General features: G+C 37.8%; 1 protein-coding gene and 1 pseudogene across 1 annotated transcript in view; one reads left to right on the top strand and one right to left on the bottom strand.

The window, feature by feature from the left end:
- USP34 (ubiquitin specific peptidase 34) overlaps positions 1-14,996 on the bottom strand; it is a 179,470-nt gene that overhangs the window by 119,702 nt on the left and 44,772 nt on the right. Inside the window, exons 9-18 of the mRNA XM_006881033.1 lie at positions 14,106-14,187; positions 13,929-14,021; positions 10,781-10,906; positions 10,185-10,314; positions 9,556-9,591; positions 9,130-9,260; positions 6,713-7,347; positions 3,714-3,928; positions 1,811-1,926; positions 1,586-1,713 (exon numbers count right to left, since the gene is read on the bottom strand). Coding sequence (XP_006881095.1) covers positions 1,586-1,713; positions 1,811-1,926; positions 3,714-3,928; positions 6,713-7,347; positions 9,130-9,260; positions 9,556-9,591; positions 10,185-10,314; positions 10,781-10,906; positions 13,929-14,021; positions 14,106-14,187 — 1,692 coding nt within the window. The remainder of the gene's footprint in view (positions 1-1,585; positions 1,714-1,810; positions 1,927-3,713; positions 3,929-6,712; positions 7,348-9,129; positions 9,261-9,555; positions 9,592-10,184; positions 10,315-10,780; positions 10,907-13,928; positions 14,022-14,105; positions 14,188-14,996) is intronic.
- LOC102869913 lies at positions 7,521-8,132 on the top strand (annotated as a pseudogene).

Below are 14,996 nucleotides of genomic sequence, written 5' to 3'. Positions count from 1 at the left end.
AATTCTTCTGTGTCTGCCAATTCCTTTCGATACAATGACTCACTATATTCCATCTTCTTTTAATATTTCCTAGATCATATAATATTCTGCCTAAAGCATCCTTAATTATAGCAACTCGAGGTTTGAATTTGTTCTTCAGTTCCTTGAGCTTAAGAAATGCTGAGCGAGTTCTGCCCTTTTGATTTTCTGACTCCAACTTCTTGCACATTTCATTGTAATATTTTACTTTGTCATCACGTGCTGCCTTTTGAAATCTTCTATTCACACAAATATAAGTACATTAAAAAAACCACAAAGTAGTTATGTGTGTGTATATATATATATGAAATATAGGAATCATCAAAACATGAGGTCTGAAATAAGTAATTTTTCTCTTTATAGGCTCTTCCGTCTTTTTCCTTAAGTGTCAAAAACACTGCAGCAAAATTAAGGATTACTGGCTTTAATATTCCAAAATTATTAAAAGGAAACTCACACCCTTAAACAAGGCCAGGTGATCCCATTCAGCACATTCTCCTCAAATATGAGGATCAGAACCAAAGATATTGGGGAGGTAAATATTACCTGAGAGCCAGGACAGAAATACTACATACAAAGAGTAGTCTAGGTGTGTCAGTGATGTCAGAAGAAGGGACACTTTTAGAACACGGACCAGAAGGGGACCTGCCCACTCAAGTCTGGACTCTGTGGCATCATCTCATTGGCTCAGGCCCAAGCCCCAAGGTCCGCTCAGAGAATGGGCCATAAATAGAGATTCACCTCACAAACAAGGGGCTTTTGCTCCCTTGAAGGAGGAGCATTGCGGATGTAGCTTTCTAATAGCTCTATCATTAATATTTATCTTAATTTCTGTTTCCATGTCTCCTCCCTGAACTCTTAAAAAAAAGCCTTTCGTTTATGCTCCCGCCAGGAAAGTCTACTCTCCCAACAAACACTAAAATAGCCATTCTTGGTACTACTTTAGTACTTGAACACCATTCTCTCTCTCTTCCATGGGGTATAAATCTTGTACCTGTGTGAGAAGTTCAAATAAGGGCACTCCTGACACAATTAACACCAACATAAACAAGATAAACACTTAAGAGCAACTAACGATCATCTTTATTTCCTCTCTCATCAGTTCAAGTTTCAAGTCATAATTTTTTTTAAAAAGTTTTATATATAAGTATAGATATATCTATATATATATAGAGAGAGAGAGAGAAAGAATAAAAGCTCAACTAGTTTAGTTTTTATAAAGCACAGGTATGCAAATAATTTTTAATCTAAATCTTTATACACTTCCTTGATCACTTTCAAAACTTCATATGGTTTAGCAAAAAGCTAAATTTTTAATAGAATTCCTCCCAAATCCTATTCACAACTGGTCTATACCTTCCATGAAAATGAAAAAACGAAGCACCCAGTGCAGTGGTTAATTTGGCATGGCTTGCCCTGTGACTCTGAGGAGGGACGAAAATAACAGAAGATCAACACACAAAAAGGTTAACTCACAATGGTATTGAAACAGCCGCAAACCTAGAGACCAAGTATAAACAAAAAGATCACTGAGTACTGCATAAAGAATTTTAAGACTGCTGTTTACCTGTTGTTTCCCAAATTTTCAAGGCAACCTTCAATGAATCTCATTCGAATCTGTCTATCTGTAAACCAACATACTAAGGAACAGAGAAGTTTCTCTGCTTCATTTATTAATCCTTCAGAAAGATTAACCTACAAAAAAAACCAAAAAACAGTAAAAAGTTATTGTTTCTCTCGATCACATTTCGTTAGGATTACACAGCCCACTGGTTCTCTTTAGGTAACTTACTGCATCGTCATCCTGAACTATATCCCACAATAAAGTGTTTCCTTTCTTACAAACGTTATCCAAATTAATGTCTGTCACAGCATTACTGTTGAACTGATGCTTATGAACTGCAGGTCCTGAAGGAGCAAATATAACACATTATATTGAAATGCAGCTATAAGTTAAATCATCTGTTAAGTTAAACACCAATCATTAAAAATCTTGTATCAAAAATGAAGTAACAATACATCAATCAGAAACTCTGGGCTTTTTATTTATAGTTCTCCACATAATGCACTATTCCCATTATTATGCACCGTTAGCAATATGTTATCAACAGTCTTTCATTTGATTCACTTTAGTAGAAGTGTGGTTTGTTAACTTCACTGTGATCTTAATGTGCACTTGTGAGATACTCAATGGTATTGAGCTCTGGCAGACAGAGGTAAGAAGGCACACAGTTTAAATTCACCAGGTGCTCCACAGCAGAAAGGTAGACAATTTCCTCCCAAATGATGAAACAAGCTCTGAAAATCTCCTTTTGTTGGTTTTTACCCAATGGTATGCAACAACAGATGTCTTTTCATATACTTATGATCATTTCACAATAATGGGACCTCCACGTTTTATTTATTACTTTAACTTAGGATGTCTGACTGCATTAGAAGAATAAATTAATATACTTCAAGAGCATTAATACATCCAATTGTTCATTCATTAATCCGTTCAATATTTCAAACACTTCTAAGTTCACATAGTGAAAAATATGTTAAGTGCTGTCGAGTCAGATGACTCATAGCGACCCTATGAAAGAACTGAACACTTGTGTAACTTTCATCATTTCTCCAAGTTCATAGTTTCCAGAGGCAAGCTCTTTCAGAAGTAGAAGCCATTCCTGCTTCCAAGCTTATTTTAATCAGGGAGCTCCACCAAACACTGTGAGCCATGGTAACCATTACCGTGTTTGACACATCAGTGTCAACTGTATTTGGTATAATGTAATATTAAAAAATTAAAGAGTAGGTAGCAGCTGGTGACAACTTAAGAAATATAGTATGACATTCAATCAGATGACTTAAGTTTTAAATAACTTCTTTTCCCTGATAATGCAACAGTAACAAAAAAGCTAAGTTAACATTACCTAGAGTAAGTAATCTCTGAAATCAGTAAACTCTTTCCGAGCATCACAAGTTGTACCCCTATGTGGTTCTGTCCTTTAAATGTGAGCTGCGGCGAACTACCCAACGCAAACACATCGTCCAGGCTCAGAAAGGACAACACGAACAAGCAATCTGAAACATCCTAATCTGACGACTTGGAAACGGTCTTTCACCATTTTCCCCATCAACACATCTGTCCTATTACTCTTCCTTATCCTCCTTTGTTCTCTTATTATTCTAAGTCTGGTCATATCCAATTAGTTTTTATAGACTTGTTTAGAATGTTCTGAACAATAATTTTGAGAAAATTTTCACTACATCCCCTTGATGCCCTTCGAGAGCAGACTCCTTTCCATTTTCCTCTAAAGGTCCCTGGATATAGGAAACTACTAACCTAATTTTCTGTCTCTTCACATGTGTCTGTTTTAGACATTTCATATAAATGGAATTACACAATAGCTGGCTCTTTGTGATTTTCTATTATGCTTTGTTCAAAAGATTTCTAAATAGAAAATCCAATATAACCATGTATTTTCTGAAATACCAACCTGTAATTTTCTTACATATTACTATATATATATTTTTTTTCTTAGCTGAACATCTGGCTGGTGGAATTATATGCAGCCTTTCAAGATGGAAAGAAAACTACCAAATGAAAATTATTATGGACAAAATATTTCATTTTCTACACCACTAGCTGTTAATTTCTTTTAATAAAAAATCCACTTGTGCTAGAGAAAGTAATATTTAACTTAGAAACTTACCTTGACTCAGATGTTCATGATAAATAGATGCTAAATTGGGCAGATGTTGCTGGAGATGAGAAGTTAGTTCTGCATGGGAGTTGATCTGAACTAGCTCCTCTTCACATCCAGATTCTTCACCATCAAAATCAGCCATATTTTTTTCTGATTTTGCACTGACCTGGGAGCTGCTACAGCTGACATCATCTGCACTTAGCATATCATCAACCATGTGTCTGTAACAGAAAGGAACACGTGACTAATTTGAAATTTAAACTTCTGGTGAAACAATCTCTAAAGACACATTTCAAGTTAACACATATTCCGGAATAAAGTTCTATTTTAACAGTATGGAACAGTCAAAGCTTTGTCATGTACCACCAAGTCAGAACTGACTGACTCACAGCTGACCCTTGGGCGGGTTTTCAGAGGCTGTAAACCATCTGGGAGGAGACCGCCCATCCTTCTCCTACAAAGTAGCTGGTAAACACAAACTGCATACCTGTGGGTTGGCAGTGCACCTCCTCCCCAGGAAACCACCACATCTCCCTACTGACACCTTTACAAATACTAAAGAGCCTACAGGGTCAGAACTACTCAATTTAGAAACTGTAAAGAGAATAATTTGGAAATATTAGTAATATTTTTAAAACACAATTTTGTAAAACTCAAATTTTTATTTTGATGTTATAAAGTTTGTTTCTGTTAAACTGGAGAATCACTGTAAATCATTGAAACCATTGTCCGGAAAAGCTTTTCATGGTTCAGGTTCCAATCTAAACATAATTTACATGAATCAGATTAACCATAATTTACATGCATATATTAAGTGTGTGCATATATTTTAAAAACATATGGTCCTACACGTCATAAAGGTTATATATAGAAAAAGAACAGTAATACAGAATAAAAGTTCAAGGTTGATTTGGAAATTCACAAGTAATAACTTATTAGTGATAATACAGATAAAATAGCAACTCTTTCAAGAATATGATATAATATATATATATAAGAAAATCATGTACATAAAATAGTAATGCTCTCAAAATCAAATTCTTTTCTGCTTTGAAATTTTTGTCCAAACTATAGGCTTTCGATGATGGGAGGGCATTTTTATCAAAAGAGACTTGATAATGTTAGCGGAACAAATAGGTCCCTAGGCATGTTTGGTAGTGGGTTTCATAAGGCGCTTTTCTTTAGATTATACAGGTGCCCGCCGTTTGATATCATAATTAAAAATCGAACAGCAGGTTCTTATTAAACCCCAGAGTGAGGAAATGTGGGTGGGCACTACAGGGCCTATAGATTACCAGTGGATTAAGTCTTGTGGGAGGGTATTTTAGGACTAAGAAAGCTTTACAATATGCCAAATGAAATATACTCCACCCAATTTTGTAATTTCTTTGTCTTCAATATCAACTGGGCTGTGGATAGTGTCTAAATTCAGAACTTTTATCAGTGGTTCTTGAGCAAAGCCGATTCCCGTGCCAAGCAGATATACGGCAATGCCTAGAAAGGTTTTTAGTTGTCACAACTGGTAATATCTCCTGGATGTGAGGATAGTAACCAGGGATGCTGCTAAATATCATCAAAGAATTAGCTATCTCAAAATGTCAATAGCACCCAGCCTTAGACTCTCCTGGATTAGTAAAATGAAGAAAATCAAAAGAGCAATGGTATCAGTCTAGAGACTAAGGTGTGCCTGATAAAGGCCATGGTCTTTGCCATCACTTGCTATGCGTCAGAGAGCTGGACAATGACTAGGGATGACAGAAGGAGAACTGATGCCTTTGAGCTGTGGTGCTGGACAAGAGTATTGAATATACCATGGACTGCTAAGAGATAGAACAGGTTCGTCCTCTTAAACCAGGTTAAACCAGGGTTAAACTAAGCTGTTCCTCGGAGGCAAGGATTCTAAAGCTCTGTCTGACATACTTTGGACATGCTGCAAAGGTAGGACCAGTCCTTGGAGAGGGACGTCATGCTTGGGAGGGTGGATGGACACTGCAGTAGAGGAAGACCGTCGATTAGATGGACTGATTTAGTGACTGGGTTAAAGGGTGTAGGTGTGTCTGAGACAATAAAATTGGCACAGGATAGAGGAGGGTTTAGGGCTGTTGTATACAGGTTTGCTATGATTCACAGGCAACTCAACGACACATAATAACAAATGGAAATAAAAATATACAGATATGTGGTTCCCTCAGAGAAAAAAAACATATTTCTGAAAAATCTGGATAACTGCTCAAGGAATTTTTAAAAATCTGCTTGATAAACTGTATTTTCCTATTCTGTTGTCAACTCAACACTACTTTTAATAATAATTATGTGATCATTAAATGCTTTAATTATGTGATCATTAAATGCTTACTGAGCACTTAAATGTGTCCTTGAATTAGTCCATGGAATTCTCACAATAACTCATGAGAGATTACTAATTCTCATTTTGTAGATGAAGAAACTGAGGGAAAGAAGAGTTTGTCTTCATACCATTTAATGGATAAATCAATCACTTATTGTTGAATAACACGCATATATATTACAGTAACCAAAATATTCTACTTATTAATTCCCTAATAAGGCTGACACAGGATAGAGCAGAGTTCAGAGCTGTTGCAAACAGGGTTGCTATGAACTGCAAGCAACACGACTGACTCGATGGCACATAACAAGAGCAAGAAATTCAGTTTCAATTTCATCACATTGCAGTGGATCCTTACATAAGGACCTTATACTTTTAAAGCATAATTATATGGCCTTGGAAGGTAAAAATCTGTGCTGTTCTGTATGACAAAACACAAGTCACATACAATCATGGCCCATATAAAAAGCTACTTCACACAAACACTGGCCTAGTGCCCCTCCTGCAAAAAATAAGAAATCCCATTAATAACTTCAAGACATTACACATATAGTATTTTACACAGAAGATAGAATTTACATAAACTGCTAAAATGACGTTTACCTGCTGTATTTTGCTTTTGATCACTAAACATTCCTAATTACATGTTTCTACTTACCCGTCGTGGTGGTGATGGTGGTGGTGGTGTTGATGGTGGTGGTGGTGGTGGTGGTGGTGGTGATGCTGTGGGCCAATAAACTGCCGACAATTAAATAGCTCGTTTCCAATCGTCTCCCCCAGAAAGTCCCCAGTCCGTGTGATACAGGAATCCTGGGAACCCTGTGCTATGTGAGCAGCATTCATCTCTCCTGAAATATCATGCTCTGCATCTTCAGAGTGCGAGCAGCTGTCCAGCAGGCGGATCCGATTATCTACCGAGGGCATGGACTCAGTGTTAAAAACCAGGTCTGTTCCTGCGCCACTGTTTGCTCCACTTCTTTCTGAGGGGCCCTGGGAATCTCCCAAACACATGCCTGTTTGACTTTCTAACTTCCTGCTCCGAAGTTCTGTACCACAACTGCTTTTAGGAGGATTATGACCATGATCATCATCTTCATCTTCTTCTTTCAGGGCTTCGATATCTGCAATGTCTTCTGACTGGACCTCACTGCCAGGGCTCCCGGCAGACTGGCTCGCATGGCTAGAATTCACCTCATTGCTAGATCCGTCACTGCGCCCACTGCTGCTGCCGGGACCACTGCTTCCATCTTCACCACTATTGGCTGTTTCATCAGAACTTCCCTGCATAGATTCCTGTATGTGAAAGAGATATAAATATGGGAATACAAATACAAAATTAAGTATAGGAAGAAAAGTCTAGCACATTAATGTAATGTACTTTTCCAAAATGCTGCCAACTTGCTAAATTCCTTCAAGCAATACAAGATGCTCTTCCAGTCTCAGCGGTACCCCAAAAAGGTTTTGGGATGCCTGAGATGAGGTATCAGACATCTGTGGTATTTGCTCTGTTTACTATCACCCAGCTGAGCAATGGGCCAGGCTTTTGGCCTCTAAATCACTGCTGAACACTGTGGCGAACCAAGATTTGACCTTATGGTACATTATAATGTTGGCTCAAGATTCTATAGGATTTTTGTGCTTCTGAGCCATGGACTCTAATATTGGATGTACATTCATCAATGCAACAAGCCCACTGCATTAACTAGGCTTCTTAAGATCTGAGGACTCCTTCTCCCAGAACACTTTGGCTTTGTAAGTGGAATGTTCAACGCCAAATGGGACCAAATTGCCCCTGCTAGCAACATCTCCTACACCATGGTCCTGTGCCCTCTGAAGAGTCTGGCTACTTCAACTTCACCTCAGCAGCCATTACATACCTGGCCCAGAAAAATGGGCCTGTTGTGATTGGCTTTACCAGTACACCTGGGCAAGGGGCATTCTAGCTCAAGGGGAGGCTGATAGGACAGGCTCCTCCCATTTTCTGGACTGGCCCGCCTATGGGGTCTTGACCCTTCAATTCCCCTGCACTGTGGTATTCCAACAAGAGCAAATACCACACTCCCCAAACCAAAAACTGAATGAGGCTTCTACAATCCCCCAACTCCAAAGGGTACTGCGAATGCAATTTCTCCTCCTTTCACCCTTGGCCACGTTCTCCTGGATCTTACTCTGCTCTCAGCTAGAGTGAAGGAAAAGGCTGAGGAGTCTGCGAGCCTCCTCGATTCCATCCTGAAGTCACACAAACAACAACAGCATAAGCCGAGAAAGCGCTCCAGTGCCCCACTGAAGGGCCAGTGGGTGTACTGATGGCAGCGTGAACTCTCAGGGGTTCGGAAGGTGTGTTAACACTGTCTCCACCTCCTCCCTCCCCTCTCAGAAGAAGAGTGGAAGATGAAAGGGAAACTATACGGCTCTTGCGGATAATCATTCTGGATTAGAGAAGTGCTTATCAAATGAAATTTTCCAATAAAATGAAAACACCACAAAAAACCAAAACCAATAAACAACAAACTCCACACCAAAATAGGATGAAAAACTTAAATGACAGTCATTGCTGTGTACCGTAAGTCTAAACTGACCCACAGCTGTTCCACCAGCTGGTTTTCAGAGGTTGTAAACTGCATGTAAGGAGACTGTCCAGCATTCTCTGGGGAAGCTTCTGGATTTGAACTGCACACCTTTAGGTTGTCAGTGCAACTCCTTACAACTAAGCCATGAGAGCTCCCTACGTGACAATATTGTTACTATATACTGCTGAGTCAGAACCGACTGATATTTGACCCTCCAGTGGACTGTCAGTAATAGGAAATCACATGAGAGGAAAACGCCCATCTTTATCCATTGGAACAGCTAGTGGATTTGAACTTAAGGTTGCCAGTGCAACTTTCTTACCAATACTCTACCAGAGCTCCCTGAAAGAGAATAAAAGGATCTCAAAAATACTCCTTAAATGTACTACTAGGAAGAGAAAACCAATCCTGAACATGGATTTATAATTTTATTCCCAATCCAAATGGTAAACATGGCAGAAAGCCTAGAAGCCCTTTGAGAGGTAGGAGAGCACGGTTTCCTTACCTCCGTGTCTGAAAGGCGCTGCTGTACATGTTTGCTTCTGTTGATAAGTTGCTCTTCCATTTCAATGTCACTGCCTCCACTTTGATGGGTGTCACTGTTATCACTACTTTGCGGACTAGCTGCAGGTGACCCTGGGGAATAAAAGATTGTATCTTTTTACTTCAAATTTGTGTTACTAACGATCAAGGCAGCCTCTCTTGAGTCTTTTCGCTGTCAAGACTTATAGTAACTGCCAAGATTTAATCCAGAAATATGCTAACATATGTCAATCCTTTCAAAAAGGGCAGTAAGAAGACAATGACTTTAAGGAACTAATTCAGGGTTTGAAGCTCCTTCTCAAAACGGTATGCTATTACAGGGAAATCAATTCTAAAGGAAATCCAAACTATACGCCATGATGCCATGCATTTCTAAGACTCAACTTACAAGGTGATGGAGCTGCTCTTCTGAGCTCTTCTTCCTCTGAAGGAAAAGGAAAAAACAGGAGGGAAACATTCTAAGTGATTGAGCTTCTCTGGGACAGCGTATCAGATGTTCGTATTATGTAATCAACAGACACAGGTGGGGAAAGCTGCAATAGTGTAAGTCCCCACCACCTGCACTAGCTGCTGTGGGTGCCTGCACAGAAAAGCCCAAGAAAAGAGCAGTATACGATGTCAGGAGAGAAAAATAGGGGTGAAAGGAGACCAAGTTTTAGAAAGCCCTTGTAAGATTCACAAAGAACAGCTGACATGGAAGAAAACATGAGAGAAAATGTCATCATTATGTTCTACTTATAGAATTATTTCTGAAACAAAACTTGCCAATTTTTATTAAACAACTTATATTTTAAAGGGAAGAACAATTAAGGATGTAGAAAATCCAAGAATACTAAAAAGTTACTACTATCCTTTAACCATTCATTGCAATTTTACCTTTTCACATATAATCTGGCGCTCATCCCTAAATTATTATTGTAAAATTATAGCTAAGTTGATCTGGCAGGAAAAAACTTTCAAAGTTTACATCAATAAGCTATGACCAATTTACTTCAAAATGTGGAATGCTGTACTAACCTTTCTTATTTCCAATGGGAAGATTAGTATTTAACAAAGATGCAAAAGAACTCTGTTTGGACAGCTGCGCCTTTGCTGCTAGTGCATTATTCCACAAGGCTTTGATCAGCATGGAAGCTAGATACAACGTCTAAGGGAGAAAGCAAAGAAGGTAGTGACATGAGAAGGGCTTAAGCAACATCATTATCAAATTTCACACAGCTTTTCAGGAATTCTAAATGAGTTCCGGTGGTGCTATGGTTAAAGCATCAAGCATCAGGCTGCTAACCAAATGTCAGAAGTGCAAACCCTTGAGGTGATTCACAGGAGAAAGGGAGACACAGGAGCCAGAACCTTGTAAAGATTAAAGCCAACAGCAGACTCTGCTCTCCAGGTCACCACAAGTTTCCACTAACTCAAAAGTAATGAGTTTTCAGTTAAGTCTAATTAAAATACCAATAGTAATAAACTTGCTATTAATTAATAATTAATAAAATTCTTTTTAATTATGAGTATTCGGAATAACTAATAGTTTATTAATTATTTCTATTTTCAATTATGTGGATGACAGGCAAATCTTCCCTTTACAAAAGACAGTCATATTGCAAACGTATTACCTGTTCAGTATGAACACTTGGCTCAAGAGCTGAGACAAGATTAAGGAGATGTCGAAGCGGCACAGGATCCAAGTTCTTGATGAGTGAAGGGAACAAGTCATGGATGTACCTACTACAGTGCTTCAGCTGGAAAGTCAAACCACACACAACGGTCAAAATAAACGGCGCAACGGAAATTATCCAATATTCTAGAAAGTTATTAATTATTAAGCTGTGCAGCTGGTACATAAATCAACAGTCTTAATATGCTATTAAATGTTGATGATCAAGTATCATAAAGAACTATATGAAATTCAAGTTCCATTTAAACAGATCATTTAAATATTCTGTATTTATCTTAACCAATAAAGCAAGTTTGCGTTTTCTACTACAAAAAGGAAGCCAACAATGGATACAACTTTGGACTATAGAGTGAGAAGATCTGAACTAAATTTATGAAGTATAAAAATACAGGTAATTACAAAAAAAGCAGTTATAAAAGCAAACAATATTTTAAGCATATGGTATTTCTCACATAAAATGTTTATAAAATAAGTATATAGTAACTTTTCTTTTACTAGTATACAGAGTGGAATTTTCTTCATCTTGTTCTTAAGTGTTACAAATTTCTATATAGCAATAAACCTGACATTTAAAAAGTTCAATATGATAAAGATATAAATTTTATGCTGATAGATTTACATATTTATGTTTATATAAGGAAAAGGGTATATTTACAAAGACACTACTAAATACTACAATGTCGTATTAAATGTGCATTTTATATTCACGAAGCTACTAAAATGCTTTATCAAGACAAAGGAACACCTAAATCTAGACCCTGTCCACAGTTGGAAACTGTCAAGTTTCTCTTTCAATAGGACTTTTCCTAGCCATTGCTTGACTATGCTATGTAGATAAGTGCGACTATGCAAATGCGGTGTTAGCTGCTCCACAAAATTTGGACTATCTACCATTACACAAGAGGGCTAGCCGGTCTCAATAATCTCCAAGAGGACTGGCTAGTTTCACCAATAAATTAAACAGCTCTAGCAGCAGAGACAGATCATCTGGTGCCTTTGAAGAAAAAAAACCAAGGTACTACAGAATGTCCTTCATGCTCCAGCTACACCTATGGAAGCAATACTGATGGGACTCTCAGAGAAAAAAAGCCAACACTGGCAGGACTTTGAACTTTGTTGGACAACTGGAGGTGGGAAACCACTATTAGCAGGACTGGGAGCTTGGGAACACTGGCCTAAAGCTGTGAGGCTCAAGGAAGAGGTGCTGCATGCAGCACATTCCAGGAGCTGTCTTGACTGTATTCTGTTATTAATCTGGGTTATAATCTTTTGACTTCCCCAATATGGTTCTGTGTGGTCTATGAGCTATTGCATTGGATTTTTAACCAAGTGAAGCAGTATGAGTGGTGCTGAGTAGAAAAAGGTATGGAGTGTGGTTGACATGTCTGACCTCCTGGGAATTTGTTTTGTCTTACTAATGCTGTAGACCCTTTGTGAAGTTGATGAAGGTCAGAGATGGCTGGCCCTACGTGGTCCTTAATTTTCTTTTTTTTTTAACATGAACTCTTTCCCCACCCCCCACCCCTTGTGTACCATCCAATTGGATCCAACTGGCACAGGAGGAGATTTGCCCCTCCTTCTCCAGCTTGTCTTTGGGATTGCTTCTTGCCACTAGACCACCAGAGCTCCCTTATACAAACTCAAAGGTAAAGCTGGAGCTATCTTCATTATTTTCCCCGAGTGTGTAAGAAAATGCAACTTTATACTCCAAATATAGATTTTTCAGATCCAAAACCTAATTCTCTTCTGTTATAATCCATATCAGAATAAACATGCACAATTTAGCACTGAAATAGAAGGGGAAATAAATGTAATAAAGTAATATTGAAGGAATAGTTGTATGCTGTTACAACTACACAGACATCACTATGTATACTTCAATACCACTACTTCTAAACTAGAAACATTTGATTTTTAAAGAGAAACAAAACCAAACTATTTAACTCCTTTTGTACTTTCCTCCAGTATGTTCATTTTACTATAGTATTAATTCACTGTGCTTGAATTATACTACAACTACCATTTATAAACTTGCTTTTCGACAAGTAAATTTTAGGCTATACTTTGACAATTGAAAAATAGATCATATAATAATTTACTAATTTCTTTGCTTTAATTTTTATGATCAGTGACTTCGTTCATTATCTTTCCAAGAGAAACAGTTCTCTTTGAGTGGCAAAATAAGTGGTTATTTGTAAGTTATCATCTTTGTTCTTTGTATTATTTGATCATTTTACATAAGGCACAGTAGTGATTATGTTAGAAGTTACATACTATAGACTGTTTATTATAGAAAAACTGAGGGAAAGTAAATATACACCTATTACAAGGTTAGAGTATGTATCCAAGCTGCTAAAAGAAAAGGTCAGCAGTTCAAAACTACCAGTTGTTCCATGGTTAAAAAATGGGCAATCTCTTCCCATGAAGATTTATAGCCTCACAAACCCAAAGGAAGATCATTGTCAAAACCAACTCAATGGCAATGTATGCAATCTTAGAGAAAAGCAATCCTGTCATAAAGATTGCTAGAAAATACTCTTCAGGAAGGGAGAGAAAGAAAACCTCACTGGTATCCTATATCTTAAAAACCTCACTGGTATCCTATATCTTAAAAAAAGGAATAGAAGGAAGAACAAATGTATGTAAATCAGCTATTAATGCAGGAAAAACTTTGGTTGATTTGTAAGGATAAGAACTGCATACCTGAAGAGAGAAAAATGTGTGATACAATCTAAACTTCTTTTTTATCTGAAAGCGTATGGATAAATACCTATTTAAAAAAAATTTTTAAAGCAAAACACAGTACAATAAAGAAACAACAAACAAACTGATATTCAGAATAGGAGAGATTGACTATATACCCAGGAGATGCTTCTATTAAACCAATAAAGTTGTGTGAAGAGCTTCCAACCCTTCTCCAACTCAGTAATGAAGGGAGGCTCAGAAGCCAGATAACTGTTTCAATCCCAGCGTACTTGTGCCTTGGTCTCATCTTTCAAATGGACATGATGACAGCACGTACCTCACAGGAAGAAAAAGGACTCAGGATAATTAGGAAGCACTGAATAGGCGTGTGCTCTTATTACCTGTGCGGCAGCCCAGATGCAGTCAATATGCTGCGTACTCAGTCGCCCTTCTGCTGCCAAAAAATTCAAAATCACTTGGCACTGTTTGATAATCTAGGAAAGAAAAAGTTATTATAGTTATGTTTTCAGAACAATCTTCTGTCGCAACAGAGCAGAGAAGCCATGTAAAGAACAAACCTCAATATGTAAATTTGGTCCAAAGATATGCTCCACCACATTGTTGCTAATAAGCCAGTCTGCAAGTTCTTTCGCAATGGACCTAAAGTCAAATAATAAAATTAGTTACCAAATTTAAAAAAAAAAAAAAAAGAGGGATAGGGGAGGGTCTTTTCATTTGTATTATCTTTTCCCAGGTGTAAAAAGCAGAATTGGTTGAAATCCTAAACACGTCCATCAAAAGAAGAGATTAACAAGAAATTCTAATATTCTGTTTCAGAATAAGCAATAAACTTTTTATTAATAAACTAAGGATAATAACTCAACTGAGTACCTAAGAACAGCAAGTGGAAAACCCGTTAGCAATCGATTTTCCTAGTCAGGGTTCTGATTTCCATAGTCAGAGGTTTCTCACTATGTCAGCTGTGTGCTGACGGACTGTCAAAGAACAGACACGTCTGCGTGGAAGAAGTCCAAGCAGAGAGCTCCTTAGTATCCATGGTGAAACCTTGTCTCACACACTTTTGGTCAAGGGGGAGCCAGTCCTTTGAGGGGGGGACAACTCGCAGAAAGATGAATTTACAGTGTGACTGACACTAGGCTTGGGACAGTAAAAATGGTGCAGGATAGGACCAGGTGCAGAAGTTAGTCCTATGAGTCGTACAAGCAGCAAGAGAAAATTGCACTAGGAATGCAAATAACCAAAAAAGAAAAAGGCAAGTGTACCAAAACCGAACCAAAGTCCCCTGTAAGACCCTAACAGAGGTTCTAGTAAAGTGTATTTCAAAATACTAATAACCTAATCAAAGCAGATTAATGTTTACCAATAGTTCATCTTTATATATATATATATACACACACACATATACACACATATATGAAATTTTTCTTTTAAAACAAAATTTGTTTCAA

Source organism: Elephantulus edwardii, unplaced genomic scaffold (assembly GCF_000299155.1).
Source record: "Elephantulus edwardii isolate Elephantulus edwardi_28Jun2011 unplaced genomic scaffold, EleEdw1.0 scaffold00011, whole genome shotgun sequence".
Taxonomy (NCBI): Eukaryota; Metazoa; Chordata; class Mammalia; order Macroscelidea; family Macroscelididae; genus Elephantulus; species Elephantulus edwardii.
The sequence above is the reverse complement of the archived record's forward strand: the minus strand, read 5'-3'. Positions and strand labels throughout refer to the sequence as shown.